Source organism: Thalia democratica, chromosome 1, assembly GCF_965202585.1.
Source record: "Thalia democratica chromosome 1, ktThaDemo2.hap1.1, whole genome shotgun sequence".
Lineage (NCBI taxonomy): Eukaryota > Metazoa > Chordata > Thaliacea > Salpida > Salpidae > Thalia > Thalia democratica.
The window spans coordinates 67,396,381-67,422,118 of NC_139165.1; the positions used below are offsets into that span (position 1 = coordinate 67,396,381).

The window sequence follows — 25,738 nt, forward strand, 5'->3', positions numbered from 1 at the left end:
TATTGTTTAATGATTTTATTATACAAACTACACACATTTATAATGCTTTTGCAATAAAAACATTTTGTCAGTTAATATACAAACAACGCAAATAATATACCAGTAAAAAAAATAAATTAAAACAATAAAGAATAAGTACAAAGTTTTTACTTGGATTCAAAAAAAGTTGGTTCAAAATCTGTTTTACATTGTTTAAATTAATGATAAAGGCGAGAAAAAACAATTAAAAATAAAGATACATAATTTTACGTATTAAACATAGGTAACAAAATGTTTATTTGTTGATTCTGATAAGTGCAGATGTCTTCAAGTCTTTGACGTGTTTTGTGTCAACATCAACCAACAATCTCCTGTTCTTCGACCCTCTGTACCTAGCATTCAATTCAAACTCTTCAGTGATTGATTCACTGGGCTCAAGCGTTCGTCTGTAAAATACTAGATTTAATAAAAAAATATAATAAAGTCTACACAGCTTTGATTGGGTGTTTTTTATACTACTAAAAGATAAAATTATTCAATAATATGATCATTGCTCGCAGTGAAAAAGTATAAAACTCAATTTGTTTTGTTTTTATTTGTTATAAAAACTATTCTGAAGAATAAATAATAACATAAAAACTACATTTTTGATAAACACTTAATAAATTAATTATACGTCTTCTATCTTTTATTTTAAACAGTAAGTAGTTCACAAATATTAAACTAATTAACTTACGTCAGTTTTCTGTACACAGGTCTTAGCATGCCTGAGCCTTCAACTGAGAACTTAATATCTTCTAAAGAAACAGGCAGAGGGTTGGTGAGTTGAATAGAAACTTTTTTCGGGTCCAAAACGTCTAATGAAAAGTCATCATCGATCTGATAAAACAAACTTATTTCACTCTAATTCTAATAGTTTTTATAGTTTTCTTTATACTTAAAAAAAAAAAGGATTACACATGTGTAGTTATAAACTAAACTTTTTGTTTATAAATTAACATCTGAGACTATTAGCGTAGTAAAAATTTGTTGCTATTGTTTTGTTTCTTCTTAAAAGTGTTAGAGAGTAGTTTTAGAACATCTTAAAATTTAGATGTTACCGTAAATTAACTTAAGGTGAAATTATAGCTATTTAATTCACTAAAATTAATGTACCGTGAATCAGTTAAACATTCCTCTTTTACTTAAATGCGTTAAGATAGTTACATTTATTAATTGAACTTTACTTAAAATAATAACTTAAAATTTTTAAAATTCAAAATTGAAATTGCACTTGCTAACAAAAAACGCAGATTAATTAAGACAAGAAATTTTTTACACCTGCCCCGCACTTTTTGATTTGTGTTGCTATAAGTATCTAAAACTATATACAACATATTAATAATTGTAAGTGTAAAGAACTTTGATTATCTATAATTCTATTTATATTTTTTGTTTACTTTAACAATAATGTTAAATTTGCGTACTGATTTTTATAAGTTTGATTATATTAATTTATGTACACTTTTTATTGAGTTATCCATCGTCATCCTTTATTTTTACTTTTCAGATCTGAAGATCCCAATTTTAGCTAAAACGTCGTTGTCTTTTTGTAAATAAAATTATTATTAAGATGATAGTTAAAACGAAAATTTAATAAAACTACAAAATAATTCTTATTTATTTTAAAAACATAAACAAACCAATATTTTTACTGCTTGTTTGTTATCAATATCAAACTCCATATCGTCTGTGAACATGTCTCCATTCTCGATGACTTCCACAACTACTGTCAGTCTGCAAGATTGCTGGTCTGTCAACTTCTTGAAGTACTCATCAAACTCAACTTCAAACGCTTGAGACACCTCTGTAGATTAAAATAACAATCAATAACTATTTTAGTTAACTTTATTAAGGTTACAAAAATGAAGAATTTCTATACAATGTAAAACAATTTATTGTTAATTCTTGATTTATCATTGTTAGAGTTATTCAAATATTAATTTTAAAAATTATCTAAGTTAATTATCAAAAAGAATGCAAAAAAAATTGTTAAGTTGAAAAAGTAGCTATTTTTCTCAAAAAATTTATAGTATTCTAAACCATTGATTATTTTACCATTATATCAAATTTGTTTTAAATATTGTTTATCAATAAATACAGAAATATAAGTAATGCTTTTTTTAAAACATCTAAACACATACTTAATTAACTTATTCGAAAAATTACACTTACTTCCTTTAGGTTCCATCTTGACATCAGTATATTTTACTCTCTTTATAAACTTAGCCTTCTCACCAGTGTAGTTTGTGGAATACAAAACAGCTGTTACGTTGCAAGTGATGTTTTCAGCCTTGTCATTCTTGATGTGAACTTTTGTCGACAGCTTTTCGCCGTTGTAAACCTCGTCAATTTTTTCGATATCTGTTTGGTTTCAACAATGATTAACATTTTTTTATCTTTCTGAGCCTTTGTTTTGGTCGCACAAAGTGTGAAAAGAATAAAATTTACTTACCAATAGTTACTCCGTCCCCTTCTTTTTTAAGTTCAAGGAAGCCCTTGTGGTGGTCAAAGGCTGCACCGAAGCTGAAAGCTTTGTTAAAAGCATCTCTTTCTTCTTTTGTTCCCTCTTCGTATTTGTACTCATTGGTAATGTCATTTCTCAAATCTTTACCAACCTCTTTCGTGCTCATGGCTATTCCAACACTTCGCTTGTAGTGGGCTGCTTTCTCTGTTGCGTTTTATATGCGCTCATTTAAGTGTATCTTTGTTGATATCATACTAAAGTATTTCTAAAAGAAAATCTTGCTTTTTCACTAAACTAGTTTATTTTTCAGGTCCCAATTTTCATTAAAAGTCGTTTGGTTCATATTTATGTTATATAAACTTTCTATTACAGTTTGTTGCCTTACTACAAAACTTGTATTGTTTTTTATACTTTTTAAGTACATGTACGCAAATACGTTTTTAAAGATAAAAATTGTTATATATGCTTTTTTGTATATGTTTTTTGGGTTATGAATATGATAAATACTACGTAACTGCTTTACTAATTTTTTTATTTTTTTTATTAATTTTGCATTGTATTCAAATTTTTAGATTTTGGTTGAATGGTACAAACTTTTAACAATGTAGTTTCCATCTTCTGGGTCTTCTTCGACCAGCCAAGTCACTCTGTCTGCATTCACTTCACCAAATACAAAACCAGTCTCAAATCCAATGTAAACTTCTCCTGTTATTGATGATATTAGTTGTATACCAGCAATATTTTGAAAACTAAGATATTGTACAGAAAAATGCAGATAAAACAATATTCTATTTAAGTTAAAAGAAATAAAAAGTGTTTCATTTTGCTCAAAATTTTAACAAAAAAAGTTTTGTATATTTTTCAAAAATGTTTTTTATATTGCACATCTCTAAGTTATCCAAAACACGAAAAAATCTTCTACTTTTAATTTAAAAGCAAAATTCTCAACATTAAAACCTTTTTTAATAGCAGCAAGAGGCGCAGGGCCGGTTTGATATAAACCCAAGCTGACTTCCTGGGGGGTTGAATCGACCGCTTGCCAACCTCCGTAACCTTTAGGGAGGTCAGGACGCGCCATCCATGCTTCGTTCCACACATGGAAGTTCCTGAGAAAAGCTACTTTAAAAACTTACCTTGCAAAATAAAGAAAAACTATTCTACGACACGAAAATAAATAAATTTAAAAGCATCTTTTTTTTTTTGCAAGCTATCAAGTAAAAAAAAACTAACCACACACTGTCGCCAGTAAGTTCAATTTCTTTTCCGTTTTTGTTGACGTATTTGTCAATTGTCATTGTTGCTTCGGTATCGTGAGCAGATGCGAAGTTGGTAGTGCTTCTTACGGGAATTCCTTATAAATATACAAACTTTATGCATTAAAATTGAGTAAAAAAGTTTTTTCAATGTTTAAAAATGCATGTTTATTTTAGTTTCCAGTCAGAGTTTTAATATTAAAAAAGATGGGTAACTAACAATAAATCTAAACTTGCTTTCTAATCAGTTATGAAGTATGAAAACAATCTACTATCTAACCTAAGCGATTTGTTGAATTAAAAAAAATGCACGAAATATCTTGTTTTTCATAAAATGGTTTCAGTTTTTGTCTAATAGGATATTAGACAAATCGTCTTAAAATTTTAAAACTTTTAATATGTAGAAAAATTCATAACAATTACCACCTAAGTAAGCAAAAGTCTACCAAATACAAAGGTACAGTTTAGAATCAACTTAAAGCTTTATAAACAATATTTTAACATCTAATAATGTTAAATATAAATTACCCAGAGATCTTAGCGCTGTTGTCATAACACCGCTGAAGACCCAGCACTGTCCATACTGCACTGGCTTGTTGCTGTCAAAACACTGCTGGAATATTTTCTCACTGCCAATCCACGACAGAGGAGAAGCGCCTCCTTCGTAATCTCCTGACCAATTACCGATCAGAACGTGTTCGTTAATCTGAATTATTAACAAATTACAAAATCTTAATGCAAAGACTACTCTTTTTAGAAAGATGCTTATTTATTTTAAATTTTTTGTGCTACTTTAACTTACCAAGTATGAGAGGGCACGTGATACCCAGACAGGGTTTCCTCTCCTTTCGATCCACTTGTTTGGCTTTTTCTTCAACCTTTTGTCCTGGTCCAATACTTTAAGAACGCACTCAAGGACGTGGTCTTCAAACTTTTGAAAGTAAAATTTTTATCAAATACTTAAAACAGTAACACGATTTTTTTTTTAATTTAATTTTAAATACAAACATTATTTACAAAAAACACGTTTGAGTAAAACTTTTTTTTCTAACTAAAACACTTTATCCCTTAATTTTATCATAATATTTTCATGAAAACTCTTTAAGAACTTTTACTAAAAGTTTCTAATAACCTGTGCAAAATTCCAATATTTTGGCGAAATTCTTCTGGTAGATCCTCTGTAAATGATACCTCTATCAGCAAGCACGTATTCGTTCCTTTCCTCGTCGTTTTTCATATAAACTTGGTCATCTGCGTAAAAATTACAAGTGGAAAAAAGAGCTACATTATATTAGTAAACTAGTTTTAATGTACCTTTACACCATGGGTTGAAAAGAATGTACAAGTCTGGCTCTTCATCGACCATTTTCTTTATTTCTCCACTTTCGAGTTTTGAGTGAAATTCAATGTAAGTTTTAAACCTAAAATGTTAAAAGTCTGTAAAAACGTTCACTATCACAATAACTGCATTTTTACTTAACAAATTAATGTAAAAAAAGTTTTATTTATAGAAACTTGCAAGCAATTATTATTGTGTCTCACTTTCCAATGATGGAGTTAGCAGGAATGCTAACACTGAATTCATAAACAAAAACTGTGACTTTCTCGGCAGCAACGGCAGGTTCAGATTCTGTTAAATGTTTTTATAAATCATTATTTGTGCAAAAATACGTGAAATCATGTTAAAAAACTTATAAACTAATTTTGATAATTCTTTTACTGAACTGTTTTAATAAAAACTCAAGGTTTAAAAAATTCAAAATTTACAATCAAAACTTAATGATTCCGTAAAATAAGAAGGATAACAAAAACATAAGACAGTTAAATATAGTGTAAAATACTTTAATATAACTATCTTTCGTTATTAACATGTAGTTTCTATATAATCATGAAATAGAAATTAGGTGAACTTATGACTTAAATTTCCCCCATTTATTACGAAATCACTAACTAAGAGTTTCTTATAAACAAAATAAGGATTTCGAATTTTTAGATTTTAACTTGTCTTTAAGAAACAGTATAAAGAAACAACTATCGTACCAGCATTTCTAACAAGTTCCTTTTCAATTTCTTTTTCTTCTTCACTTATCTTTTTCATTCCCCAGATGCCCTTTTTGAAATCTTCCATCAATGGACATCTTATTTTTGTGTTGGTCAAAAGTTGTGGGTTTGGTCCTGGTGTTTAAATTACAAAAGTTTACCTTGTTACAAATTTAAATATAATGAGATAAATTCTCCAACTCTTTTCTAAAATCGAAAAAAAAAAGTATTTTCAAACAAATATCATTACATACTAAAACTTTTTTTAAAAAGACAATTAAAACTCATATTCTTAAATTCAATTAAACAAACCAGTTCGAAGTTCAAGAACAACCGAGTCAAACTCTTCATTCAACTTTCGCTGCAGAGTTGCTTTGAAGTTGAAAGTCTGTCCTCTCCTGAGCACCATGCATTTCGTTTCGTACTCGTCCGTGTGATGCGCTTTCTCATTCACTTCTCTCATCCAATCACAATCCATCGTTTTCATTTTCAGTCCAGTTTCTAAAACAAGTTCAACGAATTATTTAATGAATAAACTGTTGTCTGAAAAAAAATTGAATTATCAAATGATACCGTTTAGCATTGAAATATGTATTTATTTAATTATATATTAACTTGTTTAAAATAACGGTACTTTAATAAACTTGTACTATGAATAACGATATATATCATGTTTATAAATATATTTTTCTCAAAAATTGTTTAAAAAGCAAAATTTCGACTTTTTATTTTACAGTGTTTCTTGCATGATAAAGATTAATTTTGTTTTTATAAATATCTTAATTAGCTTTTATAAAAAATATATCCTTGCTAAAAATTTGTTGTTGTTTTTAAAACGAAAAATCTAAAACATAACTTTTATTAAACTTTCAAAACTGTTTAATGCATTTATGTTGAAAAAGCACCTACAATTTTCAAATTTATATGTTTAACAAACCTACGTATAAAAACAAAAACTACAAGTAAACAAGTAGCAGTGTATCGCGAAAACTTTTATACAATTTATTTACTTTTTTCCTGGGACAAAAATCTCTTTTCTATTGTAATTTTATGAATACGATCAGACCACACCTTATAATCGTTTGCGACAATGTAATTTTTTTTACAATAAGCAACTTCTGAGGTAAACAGTTGATACTATAATTGTTATTATTAAGGTTTAAAATTTAGTTTTAGTGCATATTTGATAGAATGAAGTAATTTTTTTTTTTTTTTCAGTACTTTTGTTAATATTTAAAAATTTTCTATAGGTTTTTAGTGAACCTAATTTTTTTTCGAGCATTTGTTTCAAAACTATAAACAAACGTTTAACATCAGATGTTAGTTTAAGAAATTTTTATTAACAAGATAAAACGTAAAAAGTTGTTTCTTTTAATGACTATTTTTTAAATTTATTATCTAAAAAAAGTTTAATTTTAATGTATCACAAATTATTTTGGTAAGTTTTTTTTTTGTTTTACTTTAAACACTAATAATTTTTTTTTAAATTGTGCTCCAAAAAATAATTTACAAAAATTTTTAATCACAAAGCGTTTCAAGTATAAATATGGAAGCAAAAGCTTTTAATAGTTAAAATAATTTAAACATAAAATGTTCAAAATAAATAAAATAAAATTAATATTTGATTAAACATTTTTAAAAGATTAGCGTTTTGCTTTATACTAGTAATAAAAAAGTGTGTTTTAGCTGATTTGCCTTATTTTACTTTTTAGTGTTGTTAAGAAAAATCGCTAGTAACATTAAATGTTTATAAAACTAATCAATTTAATTAAATAAACGCTTAATGAAAAAATAAATAAAAAATACACAAACAGCCATTATTTGAATACTTTTAATTGTGTTAAATTTCTTTAAGAGTTATTGTAAGCTATAATTGCAGAGATTGTTAAAAACAAAATAACAGACATAAATTAGTAGCTAGCTTAAAAAAAAAATTGCTTAAATGTTCAAACTTAAACAGCCTTTTAAGTTTTTTTTGTTTTTTTAACTTCAAAGACGCTTCAGCAAACTTAAAACATAAATAAAACTTAAAAAAAAAAAGCTGAATTTATGTACTACATGTTTTATAGAAATGAAGAAAGTACTTTAAGTATTTACATCCTTAAATTTTACTTAATGTATATAAGTTAAAAGTGTACAAAAGTGTACCACTACTCTTTTAACCTTGCGTATTTTAGAAAAAGTATTTTTCGATGATAATAGATGAATAACAGTTAAAATTACTTTACGTAATTTTATAAATACAACGTTTATCTTTATGCACATTAATATTAACTGCTCATAAAATAGCCATAATTAGTTTGTACTAGTTAACTATTATTTTATCTAGATTCTGAAAATTTAGATTTTTTTTTAGTTTGAGGTTCAAAAATGAATTCGGATAAAGAGAGTTAACAATTCTAAAGTCATTTACACTCAACTAAATTTTAATTTAATTTTAATATTTGTTTTTATCAGAGTTAGTTTCAGCTAATACTAAGATAAAACTAGATAAATATATATTTTTTAAATTCTACTAGCTTATAGGCTGCCTCAGTGTAAATCCTGCGAGTCGATCTCGTAAGAACTTTATTAGTTATAAAAATGTATACTAAATAGGTTTAAAAAAAAATTGATAATTATTATTTTGTTAAAAAATAGTAAAGGTAGTACTAGTTTGAGTATCACAATTTTAAAATAATAAAAATATTTTCTAATACGAATTAAAAAGTAAAGCGGTACGCGAAAATAAGTATAAATCTAATAAATTTGACCCGTCGACTTAAAAAATTGCTTAACCCTTTTGTAGAATACAATTAAAAATGAAATATAATTAAAATTTTTTGAATTACATTTAAGTATTGATAAAAATGAATATGTGTCATAAAAAACAAAAAGCTAAGTAATATAATATAAACAATAACATGCTCCTTTAATTCCAATTAAGAAAATCAAATGCCAACGAATTGCAAATTTTGAATTTACCTTGTGGTTTTTCATAAACCACTTTTGTAACTTCTGTACCAATGACATAAACTAAAATAATTAAAGTGTTAATCTACAAAGTTAAATTAATATACACTATAACGTTTTAAAAAATAACTATACTTTATTACAGTATCAATATATTGATTTTGTCTATGCTTAATTTTTTTTTGTGTTTTTTTAGGGACTTTTTGTTTTGAAGAAAATGTATGAATTTTTAAATACAGACAATTTCTTTAAAAAAAATAAACTCTTCCATCTTTTTATTAATTGAAATCAAATATTTTTGAAAATAGTATTTTCGAATTAAGAAGTTAACTAGTATGTAAAGATTTTTTTGAAATTTTAGTACAGGATTTGCCTTGAACAGCTATTATAAACTATAATTTTCAACAAGCTTCTAAGTCACGACTTGACCTTATAAGTTTGTACTACAATCTTTGTAATAAGCCATTTTATCAAAAGTTGTTACTGGCAAATACCATGCTAATACTTTCACTAATTGACTATAGTTTTCTGAAACTTTAACAACTTTCATTTAAAAAACAGAAGTTAAGAAAGTTAAGGACAAACCTGTATTAGTTTTATTTAAATTCCTTACAAGATTTTATTGAATCATTTTTACTTCAATTAAAATAAGTAAAAAATCATTTTGATAAGTTAATGGTTATTTTCATAATAAGCTAAGAATTTATACAATTATAAAACTTTACCTTTACTATTTAAATTACCCTAGTACCATATTTTAGTTATGTATTATATAATTATTAGATTTAAATTTTTTTCAAATTAAAATTTCTTTGGTTTACTATAGTAAATATTCTAAAAAAGCTTTTTAGTTATTTCTTTAATAATTGATTGCTTGTTTTGACCACAAGATTGTCTTAGGTTTTTTTTTGATATAATGAATTGTAAAAATACATAAAATAATCTTACTTGTAAAAACTAGTTTATTTTTTCATTCTTTTTTAGCTCTTTTCAAATATTTTACTATATTCATAGTTTACATTTAGTTTTTATCTTAGTACTTATTATTTTGTTTTTGAACTAATCTGACCCATCCTGCACAAGACGTTAAACTGTCCTGGACAAGACATTAAAAGATATCTGTGGTATCAACTTGATAACTAAAATGTATTTTTGTGCACCATGTCCTAGAACCAAATATTTTGAGCGTTTTTTGCGTTTCAAAAAACTATAATGAAAGCTCAAAAATATTTTAATAAAGAAACTTGCTGCACAATGTTTTCATATTTTCCTTAAAAAGATAATTTTATTATGTTGTTAACTTTCAGTGGTAACTATATTTAATTTTTGAATAAATAAATTATTATTTGTTTTTATTGAAGGCATCCCTGTTAACTTGTTTTATAATAATAAATTCTTAATCTTGTAAGTTTTGGTTAAATAAGTTTGTCTGTAAGTATTTACAACTTAAGTATTCAAAATTTATCCTTTTTTTAGTTTTAACAAAGTTTTGTGTTTGAGTTTTAATAAAAAATCTTTATTTTAGCTTTTACACCAACAAGTTATATTCACTTTTTCTTGTTTTAAGCTGAAATTTTAAACAAACTTCAGCTAAAATTAGATAATAAAATAAACTATTCAGTTTAAAACTTCACTAAATTGTAAATTTAATTTTGTAGTTTTTGCCTCATAGCACTGATATATTTTTAAACTAAAAAAATTTAACTACTTTTAAGTTTTTAGTATTTTCAGTTGTATTTTTTTGATAATAAATAAAGAGTATTTGAATTATCAAATTGAAATTTTACTTAGCATGTAACTCAAATTAAACTATTTTTAACATTAGCTTCTCTTAAGTAAAGTCTCTGAAGTTATAAAAGGTGATGTATATTTAATCTTTTTGTTTACAAAAATATAAATCATAGAAATAAGAAAGAAATATAATTTACAAGTGTTTTATAAATTCCTACAAATTTTCAATGTTTCTTTTTTCTTTTTTTATAATAAATTTGATTAGTTATGTACTATAACGTCTGCAGTTTATTAATTTAAGTTTTTTATTATACTTTAGCTTATATTTTTCACATACTGTTAATTTAGGCTTGATTTGAAACAATTTCAATGAATAACAAAATTTTCAGTTGAATATAAGAACTTTTACTATTAGAATGTCAAAAAGAGGTTTCTAATTTTTTCAGCAAATAGTTAATCATAGAAAATTTACTTACTTGCTCCTTGAGGTTTTTTTTCTACTTCATCATCAGATTCACACTTGCTTTGGGATATACCCATTTTTGATTTTTTTTACAATAGACTTAAAAAATATAAGCTGAAATTTATTGTTCTTTAAATTTTAAGTATTCAATATGACAAATTTATTAAAAACAAAAATGAAAAAGCTCAAAAAAACTGGTCTAAGGACCTCCTTATACAAAAATAACTCTAAGCTACTTTAGAGTTTTATAACATGTACAAATTTATAGACATGACCACTATTATTATTTAAATTTTCAGTTTTACTATTTGTTGTATAACTAAAACAATGATTTTTATATATACTATTTTATTGTTTTGCTTTTTTAGATATTAAAAAAAATTATTATCAATATTAATTATTGCTGAATACATTTTAAGTTTAAATTATACCAAATATTATTTTAAAATCTACCTCATATATGATACGCAGCATTTATAGTATTAGAAAATGCCTATAATTGTTAAAGATTATGATTGGAATGAAAACTTAAAAAGTATTAACATCCATGTTCCATTGAAAGGTGTAAACAGATCTAAAGCAGATGTGTTTTGTGGTGAAGAGTTTTTGAAGGTTATTTAAATTGGAATATTTTGTAAGTTTTTCCAAATTCATAAATATAATTTAGCTGGAGTTTTAAAAGCTGGTTAAGAATTTAAAAGTGTTATGTTAAACCAATCAAACTAATTACAAAACTTGATAGTATTCAAAAGCAAATAAAGTGTAAATTGTAAAAAAAGTCATTCATCTTTTTTTTCCAACTACCAGATAATAAAATTGTATACTGCTAGTTGATTTTTCAGTTGACTAAATTTGCTTCTAAAACTTTAGGTTCACTTTCCACCTTATTTATTTGAAGCACTTTTATATAAGCCTATAAATGATTCTAAAAGTTCTACCATAATAAGAGACAATCTAGTAAGTATCAACCTTACTAAAACTGAAGAAGAACTGTGGGGAAGGTTATTATCTACTAAAAGTGGTAAGCATAGTTTTTTTTTAGTACAGTGTAATTATTAATTTTTTCAGTATATAAACTTAAAAAGAATAATTTTATCTTTTAGGACTAAATATTTTTAAATTAAAAATTATAAAAGTTATTCTATAATTGTTTTGATCAGTATTTTACAAAGTGTGCTCCTGTGCAGTGTGCACAGTATACTGTAGAAAACATGGTTTTAGTTAAAATAGCCCTTTATTGAAACTGGTATATAGAATACTACAGAAGATAAAGAGTGTATAATATCAATAAATTTTCTAAAAAAAAATTAATGTCATCAATTTTTATTTTTCTAAGTATGTATTTTAAACTTTTACTAAATAAAAAAAAAGTTAAAAGCATTTAGTTCATTTTGGTAGTAAATATTTTTTCATAAACATAAAGAGAAAAATATGTCATAAAATTTATGAAAATATCATTTAAAATAGGTTTTTTTTTTGAACTATTCCTTTTTATAATGATTTTATGTTGTAAATACTCTAAATGTTTAAAAAACAAGTGAGTAACGACTAAAAATTTGGAGTTTCAATTTGCATTTATATGCAGTTTTTTAGACTTTGATCTAGTTTTTGTTTTTACACATGACAATTGCACAATGTTTTTAAAAGATTAATTAAAATAAAGTCTATTAGTTTTGTGTAATAATATGCTAAGACTTTACCAAAAGTATGTAATGTCTTTACTAGTTTAGTTATTGTCATGTAAACTTTAAAAACTTATTTTAAATTTTGTGCACACTATATATAGTAAAAACAATTTTTCTATTTACAACTGTACAAAAAAGCAATTTTGTTCAAGTTTATATATATTTATCAAACATTTATTAACTACAAATTAATTAGTTTCAAAATCTATAAAACATTTAAAGTATTGCATAGTTTTAAAAGTTGTTGTTTTAAGGCGCTTCACAATACGTTTGTGCAATTTATTTAGTAACTTTTTAACTAAGTGTTCCTTTTATGACAACCATATTGAATACCTATTCTATCTGGTAATAAGTTTTATCTAATAAAATTAAGTTAATAATTTTAATGCTTAAAAACAGAAAGTACTTTTTATGCTCGAATTTTTAAGTCTGTTCTACTACTTTCTTTTACAACTTGAGCTTTTATTGTAGATGACAAAAAATATGTGCTCAGTAAAAAAATAGAAGCAATTGAGAAAGCTCAGAAAAAAACAAATGAAGAAATCACTGAAAGAAAAAGAAGTAAAGACCAAACAAAAAAGTACACTGTCCAAGAAATGATGAAAGTATGCTTAAAAAAACAATTATATATACCACACAACAAATCAAAACTTTTATAACTTATAAAACATAATTTAGTAATATTTGTAAAAAACAAATCTATAATTATTTTTAACATCACTTAGCTTTTAATCACGTTTTTAACGTCTGGTAACTTAACATCTGTTGTGAACCAGACTTTTTATTTATTTTGGTACTCACAGTCACTGCTAACCATTTAATTTAGTTTTATTTAGCTATGTATGTTAGTTTTTGCTTTTTTTTTTGTAAATATATAAACATATGAAAACATTGTAAAAAAAATATCAAATAAAGCTTTAATTAATAGACTAAATTTACGCTAAATAAACAAAAAAGTAATAATAACTTTAAATAGTTTATAAGCTGTACAATAACTTGATGAACTTGTAAATATTTTCAAAATATGTAAAATTAGTATAAATTTTTCTGAATTATACTTATATTTAAAAACTTAACTTACCCTTCAAGATAGTTTATTGAATAAAATTATGATATTTATACCTGTATTATATTCAATTAAGCTTTTCATAACAGGAAACTGCTGTAATTTCCTGTAGAGAAATTCTTTAATAAATATTTTGCTATGTAATATTTCACAATATTCAAAAAGTTTTTTGTAAAAATAACAGCGTGTAAGTTTTGTTTATATCTATTACCTTTTGATATGAAACTTTTTAAATTTATATTAAACGTTTACCAAAAATCATTTTTTCTCAATATTTTATGTATGGTCTCTATCTAGTAATTTTGAGAAAGATTTTTCCACTTTTTAATAAGTTTTAATGTTTTAGCTAGAACAAGGGGACCGGTCAAGAATAGAAGAAATAAAAAATAACGAAAGGGAGAAGGTTCAAAAAGACTTATTGGCTTGGAAAGAAATTAAGAAGAGGGAGAATGAAAAGCACATGATTGAAAATGCTCAAAAATCAGCATCTTATGGTGTAAAAAAAGAAAAAGAAATATTAGAAGAAAGTTGTACTAAAATAACAGAGCTAGAAGATGAAAGTTTCAAAACAACAGACAATAAGATTATATTCAATGATGTTTGCAATAAAAAACTTACACCAGGTAAGTTTTCCAACATTGTTTTTTTTTTGTATTATTGTTATATATGTATGTAACATTATTTAAGATAATATAAACAACATTACTTTAAAAAATATTTACAGTTCTTGATTTCAAAACAAATAAGTGTTTTTTCTATAAGCTGTTCAATAATATTATTTTTTTTTATGTTTTGATTAGAAAACTATAATCTAAAAGTTTGATTAACAATTGATGCAAAAGTTAATAAAAAATGCATATACATGCAAAAACAATATTGTGCAATTTAGTTTTCTATACAAATTTAATTTAATGGATTTTTTCAAAGACATGCTATATTTAATGATTATACTAGTAATGTTACTTTTGCTTTGATGGCTCACAAGTAGCTAATTTTTAAAAGGTGACTTTTTCGCAAGACATGTTACTTTTAGCCAGCTGGTCCTCACCTTAATCTTATTTTTAATTTTTACACAGTTGAAACAAGTGAGAAAAGCCTTAATTTAGCAACAACAAAGCGTAGTGGAGGAGTCAGAAAAAATCAAGGATCTATAACAGTGTCTTTCACCCCGAGACATTTTCCAACACCTGTGAGAGAATCAAAACTTTCGGAAGAAAATGAAGTAAGAGAATTTTTAAAACCAATAAGATAATATTTTTATTATCATTGTAAATCCATAAAAGCTAACGCTATTTCAAAAAACAGGAATAAATAAACATTACAGTTTTAAAGTTTAACCCTTCCTTTTTCTTATTGTTATGAAAAGCTGTCTTTGTTGGTATAAAGACGAGTTTGAAAAGCTTGTAGGTATAAAGTCTATAAAAATTTTATTTAATTTGTCACGCAATAAAAATTCTTATCAACTTTTAAGGTAGCTTCTTCAATTGAAGTTTATACGCGATGTTAAACATAATTTTAAGTTTTTCTTACTAGCTTAATCAAAAGTTTTTTGTTTTAACAACTTATTTTGTTTATTTAGATATGTGCGAATTGAACTTTAGTTTATTTTTAATCTAGAGCAAAACTCAACGTTTGGGCTTAATTTTTTTGTAAATGATTAAAACTTAAGACTCACCAAAATAAATAGTTTCTATCTTTGATCTAGTTGATGTACTTAAAAAGAAGTAATTTAAATACTTTAATAGTGTAAGGTTGTACGTTTTTTGATGCTTATATTTAATTTTAATTTCAGTGAATTTTAAAATTGCATGGAAACACAACTATTTAACTCTTACTGTTTAATGAATTAAAATAATTCATACACTAATAAAAAAGCATTATTTTAGCTACGATTTCAATATGGTAATGTTTAGTTAGTAGATTGTTCAATCAATTTTATCTTGGCTTATCATGCGTTTAAAATATGCGCTAGACGTAATTGAACTTAAAATAACAGTCTTAGTACGCTTTGTTTCACTTTAATCTTTTTCTGTTCAAACTTCACTTTTGACAATTAATAGCTTGATAGTTTAACCTAATTATTGTTAAAATCTACCAAAATAACACACTTGTTGATTAAAAAGATATCTTTGAAAACATAAGCTACTAAAGTAAACTTGATAATTTAAAAACAGAAAAAGTATAGTTGACAAATAGTTATTAGTCTTGAACAACTTTTTCACAAAATTCAAAAAGAAAACGATAGGTACTATTGTTTAATTTTCTAAAATCCAAGTTATCAACTGCGTAGAAAATGACTATCAATTTCATTATATTTTACTAGCTTTTTTTTTATTTGCTATACACCACACATTATGATACTAAAGTAATTTTGCTATTTATACTTATTACAAACAGTGGTTAAAGTTTAATTAGGTATTATATACACTGTTTGTAATTAAATATTACACTTAAGTGCAATTTTCAACACTCTATTTTAAAGATTAAGTAGTTAAGTTTTTTAGAGTAGCTTTAATTTTAAAGACGAAAATAGTTATACGATAAATAAAAATATACCAATTATATGTCATAAAATTAAACAAAACAAAACTTTTAAAGACTTATTGTTTAAAATCAAATGTTTTTATTTTGAATTGCACAATTTTGTAGTAATCACAATACAACTTTGATTAAAAAGTTTTGCATTTCTGTTTTTTTTTTTTTATACTTTCTACTTCTAAAATAAAAAAATAAAATAGTTTATATACCCTTGTATTTATCTTTATTTTTGAAGTGTATTTAGAAATGATTTTTTTTTGATAAACTAAAATATTCTGTATTTTTTGAAAGTTCGTTTTAATAAGTACAATTGTAATTAATTTATTTAAAAATTTTATTTTTTACTTATTCAAGACTTTTAATTTAAGATTTCGTTTTCTTTAAAAAAAAATCCCGCTACGTAGTAATTATTAAGTAGTTTTTAACAAAATATCTTATATAAGAAACGAAAAATATTTACAAGTCTTTCAACTTATTTAAAATGAAAACTTTTTTAAAATAGCTTTTCTATATTACTATAAATAAAAACGAAAAATAATCTTGTGTAAAAGCTAACCTATTTGTTCTACAACAAATATGTTTCTACTGTGCTAATACACTAAATCATACACACTCTAATAAGCTTTTCTTTAAAAAATTAAATTTCACTGAAATCAAGTTTTCAGAAGACAATGCAAACTGCACATGATAGTCTGAAGTAGGTGCGGCGATAACCGAGCGTTTTCGTCTCTTACACGTGCAAGTCTCTTTTTTCTTTTTAACAAATGGTTTCTTGGTGTTAGAAGTTCTCTTCTCAGGTACTGTTGGCGGTACTAAGTTTCCTAGGTTCCTATTGCCGCAAGCTACTGCTAATGTGTTGTCATAATGGTTCATATTTAAATTAAGCCGGGATTATGACTTTCTTTTGTGCTACAGTACATCTATTTATGCTTTATGTCTTACTTTTGCCAGAATATTATCATTATATTGCATTTTATAAAGTATAAGTATTTTAAACAAGGGTAAGAGTTAGCTCTTCCATACATAGTTCTGTATTTATTTTAAAAAAATAGTATGAAACATTTTAATTTTTGACAATACAGACTAAATTAAGCTGAACACAAAAATGTTTATTAAAAAAAATTACTGTATCATGTAATATTAGCTAACTATTAACTACACAAGGTTTCCGAATAAATTTGTTTTTATTATGAGTTTAGAAAAGTTGAAAATCTACTCGAACTAAATAAGTCTATCATCAACATTAGTTCATACATAAAGTTAAACAAACTCAAAATAACATTCAGAGCAACTAATTGATTGAAATTTTATTGCAATTTTTTTTTTGTAAACTATAGATTGTGTAATATTGTGCAGATAAACGGAAAAGCTACTTTATACTGTAAACTATTATACTGCAACCTAGTATTTCTATGTGTATTATTTTTCTTATAAACTATTTCTTATTAAGAAATTTCAAATATTTTTATCGAAATTATGTCATGGTGTGTATCTTTAAATGTAAAATACTTATAACCTCGTATACACTATCAAGTTTGTTTCGCACAACATTTTTTTATTGATAAAACTTATAACTTAAATTGTATTTAAAGTTTTTTATCCATAGTTTTCACATAGATGAATTCTTCAATTTTATGTTTTTAATTTTTTGTCACAAACATTTACTTGCAATTAAATAAGCAAAAAATTCTCAATATTAAGCTTTTGAATATAAGCCACAAGCATTTTAATTTTCTCATCTTAGTAAAATTTCACCATATTGAATTTTCTTTTTTGTTTAGCCTTTAGGCTTCGGTAAGTTTTACTAGTATAAAAATGAAATTTTATGTAAATGCGTTACATTAATTTTGAACTTTACTGTTATTAATTGCAAAAAAAAGTTTTTATGTTCTTAAAATTACCAATATATCATTTTAACTATGACCACCGTGCAAAAATATATTTGCAAAATAAAAGCTTTTTTTCTTCGAAAATTTTAAAGAGAAAGTAATAATAAAATCTAAAGAATTTACGTGCGTGAAATTCTAACAAAAAGTATAAAAGTTTCGCAAGCTTGAAATTTTTCGAATATCACATTTTTAGTGAAATTTTTTCAATGAAATTTTTCTGAAACAGTTTGTTTTGATTTTTTTAGTAAATTTTACTTTAAACTATAACTTAATTTTTTCACACATATTAATCTACTACATGGTTAGCTAATTTTTAATACTTATACATCGTATTCTTAATATTATTTTTTACTGCTACTATATTAAATAATCTATAAATTAAACAAAAGAGTAGTTAAAGACATTAGATGCTTTCTTAAACTTTTTTTTAATAAAAAACTATTGCTTAAGAAAAAACTGACTTAAGAGTTACCTCAGAGAAAAGAATTCAGCTCTCCTAACATTTTTATAAATGTATAAATACTGAAATTTAACAGTATAATAGTTTTTAATAAATAAATAAAGTTTTAAAATTAAAACTTTTAAGTAATTTTTGATGAAATGTAACTAACTTGAGCTAGTTGTAGCTAGCTTGAGTTTTCTCCGTGTCCTACTTTTAACATTCAAACTTATATAAACTTGTTAAATAGTATCATACTTTGTTAAGTGAAAAGTATCTTGCTTTGAAACTTTTAATTTAAAAAAAATTATTATAAACATTCCTAAGATTTTTATAACAAATACATATTCTCTAAATAAAGAATGTAAGTATAAATAAAAAACTTTAAAGCAAAACGTAAAAGCAGCATTTTAAACTAATCATGATACTTCATCCGTTTTCTAAAATTTTTAATTAAAGTAACATGTTTAAGATTTTTTATGAATATGAGTCACGCTTCCTTGTTATACAGTGTTATTCTTTTAACCTATTAAGTTTGAGTCTACAAATTTTTTTTTTATAAATACTTAAATATAAATATTGTTTTAACACACATAGTGCAAAAAGTTTTTACTATTTTTCTTATTCGTTTTCATTTGAAAAATTTTGAACTTACAAAATAAATTTCTTAGCATTAGTACAAAATTATTTTTAAACTTATTGTCTATTATTTATCAATATTCTTATCCCGTCTTTATGAACTGTCGAAGTTTTCAAATAACTAATTTAGTGAGTAAATATTTAGCTTAATATATAAATAGTGTATAATTACATTCAATATTCATTTGATCATATAATGTTCGGTTTTATAGATAAAAATAGTATGCATAAAGCTGCATACTTATCGGTTCTAATCCATGTGTCCCCTTGTTTATTTTTTTTTATCGTTTTTTTTTTTACTTTACTGAAATTTTGTAATTTTTTTTGACTAAAGCAAACGATTTTATTTTTTTGTTTGTCGCTGTAATGAATTTAAAAAAATATATATAATTTACTAATAACTTGAAAACAAATTAAATGTCTATAAATCTCTTAAAGCCTACGCTAAGTATTTTGAATGACATTATAAAGTTTTGTAATTATTTTATCAAAATTTTTCATTAAGTAGTTTATAACTTTAATAAGTTTAATAAGAACTGTTAATAATTTAACACAATAGTTTATATCTTGAAGTATTGACATAAACTTAAATATGATTATCAAGTTAGTTACAGCAAGTTATTATTTTGTTCATTTTTAAATTGTTCTAAAACTCGAACATGCGTTATTAGTGGTTGGAAAAACAATACGAAGCAAGAAAATCATTCAAAATCGAAGATCCGGATTTGAAAGAACATGAGCAAGACCCTGATTGGTTGGCTGATAAAGCGAGGTTTTTGATTGGTTTTAATTGTTTCAAAGGTGTTGTTCATCAAAAGCTCTTGAAATCTGATGCTTCTTGATTTTTTTAAGCCTTGTTGTCTTTTTTCAAGCATTAGTAATAACTATAGAATAAAAATATTATAAATGTTCAAATAAAGTAGTGTAATTTTCAACAGCGAGCTATTTACTTCTGGGGACATTCAGGGAGCAGTAAACGCTTACACATTAGCAATTAGAATCCGACCAAAGATGGCTTTGTGAGTTTGCAAAATATTTTGATTTGTAGCAACTTTAAAGTATGTCTGAGGATTTTATATAGTATAAAGTTCAGTAGGAATTTTGTAGGTTTCATTTTGTTCTTCTGAAAGAAGTGCAAAGCTGTTAAGTTATACAGTTTTACACTTTTTTCTTAAGAGTATGGTTACGGTTTACAATACAACTTTTCCAAATAAAATTTTTAAGAACATGTTGTTCTTTCTATTATGTTGTTTTCAGTTTCTAATCAATCTAAAAATAGTATTTGTTTAAATATTTTAAAGCTTTGAAAAACTGAATGGTCGTTAGTTGTTATTAAGGTTAAATAAAAATATAGTTTTTCGAACTTATAAAAGAAATGATAGGGTAGGATTGCTTAAATTGTACTGTATCATTGATTTTTGGAATTTTTATTTTAATCAAAAACTTTTGTTATATCAGTTTTTCGATTTGATTTAAGGAACCATAAATTTAGGAAGCTTACTGAAAACAAAAGAATTCTTGTAATAGCTGTTATCAGTTTACCTTTTTTTATAACCTTATAACTATTAAATAAATTTAATAGATTTAATTTTACCTAAATATTTTTGGTAAATTATTTTTGGTTATTTTGTAAATAAAGCAGTTGATCATAATAAGTAACACTGACTGTTCTTAAAATAGATTTTGTATGCTCTTTGATTAATGGTTAACATAGTTAAATAACGTTAAGTGTGTGTTACATAGCAAATTTTTGTAAAACTAAGCTGTAAAAAACTTGTGATAACTTTACTCAAATTATTAGAAAGTTAAACAGCTTTAAGCAAAATTTTACTCAATTGTCGAGATTAAGTGTAACGTAAATCGTATGGTAATTTGCTGTCACGCAATTTAAGACAATTTTAATATTAAAAGAGCTTGCGACTTTCTACTTCAAAAAAGTTTGACCACACCTTTATGTTGCTACACAACAAACTTTTGGTATAATAAAATGCCTGCTACTTTACATTTTCAATTTAATCTTTTACAATACGCATTTTAAACAAATTTCATATAAAAAGTTTTTTTTTAAAGTTCCATTCAAATTTCCTTTTACGAAAATGTCAAACTGAAAAAACTTAATTAATTTAAACCAGTACTTTAAATCGTTATGGGTATCTTAATACTTACTTCTAATACTTAGATTTACTGGTCCACTGATTTCAAAAGCTAATAACAAAGCATAAAATTAAATTAAATTTATTTGTATATAAACTGTTATTTAAAGAAAAAATAATTGTTGCTTGTAATAATTTCTTTTAAATATTCATATAAAATAGGTAAGTTTAAAACAGGGATAACCAACATGCAGTTCACTATCGATTAATTAAGTTTATGAAGTTTATCTTTTCTAATTACTAACTAGATATTTTTTGTTAAACATCAATTAATAGACTTTTTTCTTCTTTTTTAAATTACAACGTATGATAATGCATTTTGTCTAACCAGTTGTATTAAGAGTTGTTTTTTTTTTGTTGCGTAGTTATATGTTTATGTTTGCAATGCGACCCATAAAGTGAAAAAAAGTTGGACATGTTTGGTGTAATACAGGATTTCCTAAAGTAAGCAATATAGCCCCTAGTTTAGAGGTTTTGGCTATCAGGAGACGTTAATTAGTAAGTCGGCAAAAATTTAAATGGGTAATATGTAGTAAAGGAGTGATATCTAGTACATGGGAGGAGTTATTTTTAAGATTTCTGCTAATGGGGCGTTTATGAAGTGATTTCGGGAAACCCTTGTTTAAAATTATATACAGTTTGGAAATTTATTTATGTAAATAATTTTTTTTATAAAAATTTAAGTTAATAAAAATCTGTTACTTGTAGAAAACTTATATATAATTAGTATTACAATATAAGCAAAAATAACTGTATTTTACTACTTTGCTAAAGTGTAGTGATTAAATGATAATTTTAAACACGCAAAGAATGATAACAAGTTTTAACATTGTTGTGTATAAATAAACTTTATTGTTATCGAGCTTATATTTTTTAACTTAAATTTAAACATAAAAAGTAGCTATATAAAGTTTTAAATAACTAATAACTGTTAATTGAAAATTTGGTTCAAAATGCGCAGTATATGTCATAATCAACAAAGTTCCTTAAAATATTTCGTTTATTATAAACTTTATCATGTATCTGTTGAATAAATTCCAAGTTTTTACACTATTTACAAAGTTTTGTGACTTATCTAATGTAGTCAAGCACGGAACTACGTTTATTTCTTTAAAAACAAATTATTTTGTCATAATAGTTTTGATTATTCACTCTCGTTTAAAAAAAGTTTATTTAGTATAACTTAAGCTTTTTATTACTTCCGATAACTACTTTCGCTTATAAGGTTCTTGTTTCTTTTTGTTTTATAGGTATTACTACTTTGATTGCATATATAATTTTTATGTATGTCAACTACTATTGTGCTGTACATAAAAAAATTAATGTATTGTTCATGTCAACAAAATAAAAAGGAAGTTCCTTATAAAACTACAGTAACTGCAATACTTCCTTTTTAAGTTGATAGTTTTATTTTTAATAAAATTTAACATTAGATACTATTCGAATCGCTCTGCATGCCACTTGAAACAGAGGAATTTGTACAAATGTATGGAAGATGCGTCAAAAGCTTTGGATTTGCTGAACCCTCCTGTTGAACAAAACGCTAAACTTCGACTCAAATCTCACGTAAGAAGAGCTTCTGCGTTTTGCAACCTCGAGCTATATGTAGAAGGTTTTTTTTTTGTATTTATTAAGCTTCGAGTTTTAACATATGTTTTTGATACGTTCATACTTAAGTTATTGCGCCTTTTTTTTTTGCACGAACCTACTTTTTTAAAGTGTAACTTTTAATTTTTACTTAAAATTTTAAAGACATCAGTTGTAAAAGATTCGTTTAAAAGTTACGATTCGTGCAATTTAAACAACGTTCCTTGTTGATGCTTGCTAATTTTTAAATGCTTGTTGGGAGTTTCCTAAAAAATTAAACTTAATAATTTGAAATTTATTATTATTTTTATAATTTTGTTTTTTTAACCACACAGTTTATTTTTAAATATTGATTTTTTTTTAATTGTTATTTTTTATGGTTTTTTGTATACTTTTTGTTTATAAAACGAACAAGGATCCAATTACAAAAACTGCTCGAAACTAAATTTAAAGCTAATATCATTTTTTCGTGCTAATAATTCGAGTCTAAGATGTTTCAGACCAAAAGATTACTAATTTATTTCAATGACGAAAGTTCTAAAAGTAATGGCTGGAAAGTTTATTTCATGCTTAAGACTATGTTCACAATAATTAATTTTAACTATAGTAAACACTAAATGATTAGTCTTCTACCCCTACTGTTTCAGATTCTTTTAAATGTTATTAATTATTTAACTTTCACCTTTAAACGAATAATTTTTCTTTTATAGCTTTGCAAGATTATGAAGCTGCTTTGAAAATTGATCCGAAAAATAAAAGCTTAATAGAAGATGCTGAAAAACTAAGAAAAATCATACAAAGTGAAGAATAACTAATCATTAATTATACTCGGGAATAATGATAATTTATATTATTTTACTGTGATTTTTTAACTGTGATTTGCTCTTTTATTATTTATCATAAATTTTTTGATTTTTTGTTACAGCTAGCTTTTTAAACTGTATAAAAAACACTAACAGTTTTTATTTTTTAGTATTTTTGTACTACTTTATACTTTTTTATACTCTACAGCTTCTTGAAGGAACATACGACAGTTTCAGTAAACTTTAACAAAAACAATTTGTATAGCTTTTAGAAAGCGTTGTTGATTTTTACTTTATACAGTATAAATACTATCATTAAAGATATTTAATCTTTTCAGTATAAGAAAAATAATTGGTGTCAAAAACATTCTGAGGTTATAAATTTATAGCTATAAAGTAGATAGCATGCATAAAAACACTAGTATTTTAATTTTTGTAATGCATTTAACACTTATACAAAATTCTAATAGGTTAGCACAACCCTGCTATAAATATAAAGTACTTTCAACTTTCTTATTTCAATAGTTTTAAAAAGTACTACATTACAAAAGTATATTTTCACTACGCCAAAACATAACGAATAATATAATTTAAAGTATGTGCAGTTATTGCCATAGTTTTTTATTTAAAGTATATTACTGACATGAAAACAAATTTTCAAAACTACATCGTAAAAATCATTGCAACACCAAGTTAATAGTATATTTTAAAACAGGTCATGTAACAAAGTTATATAATTTCAAAATTTTATACTTGTTTGTATGCGTTAAAAAAGATATAGTTTTTTACAAAACTCCTACTCATTTAGAAGTTAAATGAGAACACAGCAGAACTAGTGAAAAACTAACAGGTTAAATTTTAGGTAATAGCACTTTTCACATACTGATGTATAAGTTAGACTATCGGAAAATTAAAAGATGGTAGAAAAAAGACCTTAAATAACTTATTTTAACCTAATTTTTTCTTAACTAATATTTTTAGCTTGTAATTTAACCTCTATATATATATATAACTTACAAAGAATAAGTATATGAAAAAAATTATACAATTAAATTTAGCTTTAAATTAAGCTTTATACAAACTTTTCTAGTTTCCGGGCAAAATATACTCGTAAAATCGTTTATCCGGTTAGACTTATTTAAAATACTTTGCAGACTGCGCAACTTTTAGAAGTTATAATTTTAACACTGAAAATGAGCTTAAGGGCACATTTTAAATAATTTGTTAAAAAAAGCTCAATTTTGTCTGTTTTTTCCAGTTGTACTGTTGAAATAAAATTGATAATACACCTTTTTTAATAACCTAGACAACTTAAGTTTTTGTGTGTATTGCTCTTGCCAATTAGTTTTATTTATAACTTCTTTTCATTCAATAGAAAATGTAGTATCTAGTTTGAAATTTTAAGTAATTTAAACCTATTACAAAAGAGAATATCATTTAACATGTTTGCAAAATAATAAGGAAGTTCCTTGTAGGTTCATAATAGTTAAAATATTTCCTTCTTAAATTCATAATTTAACTTTGAAAAAATTTTTAAGTTCATGATACTATTCAAATCGCTCGGCATGTAATTTGAAACTCAGTAAATTGTACAAATGTATGAAAGATGCGTTAAAAGGATTCGCTGAAACCTTCTGTGAAACAAATCGCTTAACTTCGACCTCAATCTTTATACAAAAAGACATTTTTGATCTTTAATCTATATGTAAGGTAAAAGTAATTGTATAATTAGTAAGCCTAAAAATCTTCTTGTTGATGATAGCGTAGTTTGTACTGATTTACAGCAGTAGGTTTGAATTGCACTAATTTTAAAATTAAAAAAAAGAAATTAATATGTAAATCAATATTTAAAGAAAGAAAGAAAAAAGTGAACGCTCACAACTATGGATTGTGGAGAAAGACCTTTTAATCATCGAGCCTCACACCATACATTTTTAGAGCAGTTTTAATTAAAACAATAAAAAGAAAATTAAAGTTAATATAATTGTTAAATAATAGTTTTTTTTGAGTAGTAT

At 24.7% G+C, this 25,738-nt stretch overlaps 2 protein-coding genes across 3 annotated transcripts; one reads left to right on the top strand and one right to left on the bottom strand.

The window, feature by feature from the left end:
* LOC145848759 (protein-glutamine gamma-glutamyltransferase 4-like) lies at positions 1–11,040 on the bottom strand. Of its 2 annotated transcripts, XM_082954031.1 has the most exons (17): positions 10,938–11,040; positions 8,743–8,793; positions 6,091–6,279; positions 5,779–5,913; positions 5,281–5,368; positions 5,053–5,159; positions 4,871–4,989; positions 4,541–4,669; positions 4,267–4,444; positions 3,716–3,836; positions 3,443–3,591; positions 3,080–3,190; positions 2,474–2,689; positions 2,194–2,382; positions 1,662–1,825; positions 716–858; positions 1–425 (listed from the first exon to the last, which is right to left on the bottom strand). In XM_082954031.1, the coding sequence occupies exons 1-17, from the start codon at positions 10,999–11,001 to the stop codon at positions 275–277; spliced, it is 2,304 nt and encodes a 767-aa protein (XP_082810157.1). In that variant the 5' UTR covers positions 11,002–11,040; the 3' UTR covers positions 1–274. The 2 variants fall into 2 exon arrangements, with proteins under 2 accessions (XP_082810157.1, XP_082810160.1); XM_082954034.1 differs by lacking the exon at positions 8,743–8,793.
* A 356-nt stretch (positions 11,041–11,396) lies between these two features.
* LOC145832605 (dynein axonemal assembly factor 4-like) lies at positions 11,397–23,946 on the top strand. The gene is made up of 9 exons (XM_082939911.1): positions 11,397–11,536; positions 11,795–11,945; positions 13,081–13,214; positions 14,022–14,298; positions 14,752–14,897; positions 19,852–19,952; positions 20,119–20,199; positions 22,767–22,945; positions 23,631–23,946. Exons 1-9 carry the CDS (start codon positions 11,414–11,416, stop codon positions 23,729–23,731), a joined length of 1,293 nt encoding a protein of 430 aa, XP_082796037.1. The 5' UTR covers positions 11,397–11,413; the 3' UTR covers positions 23,732–23,946.
* The last annotated feature ends 1,792 nt before the right edge of the window (positions 23,947–25,738 follow it).

Bases quoted from the DNA above. Each gene is read 5' to 3' on its own strand.
- LOC145848759 (XM_082954031.1), bottom strand. From the start codon at position 11,001: ATGGGTATATCCCAAAGCAAGTGTGAATCTGATGATGAAGTAGAAAAA. The intron at 6,280-8,742 runs GTAAATTCAAAA...AACTTGTTTTAG, and splicing joins GGTTTATGAAAAACCACAAG to AAACTGGACTGAAAATGAAA. The intron at 4,670-4,870 runs GTTATTAGAAAC...TACTTTCAAAAG, and splicing joins AATATTGGAATTTTGCACAG to TTTGAAGACCACGTCCTTGA.
- LOC145832605 (XM_082939911.1), top strand. From the start codon at position 11,414: ATGCCTATAATTGTTAAAGATTATGATTGGAATGAAAACTTAAAAAGT. The intron at 14,299-14,751 runs GTAAGTTTTCCA...ATTTTTACACAG, and splicing joins CAATAAAAAACTTACACCAG to TTGAAACAAGTGAGAAAAGC. The intron at 20,200-22,766 runs GTGAGTTTGCAA...ATTTAACATTAG, and splicing joins ATCCGACCAAAGATGGCTTT to ATACTATTCGAATCGCTCTG.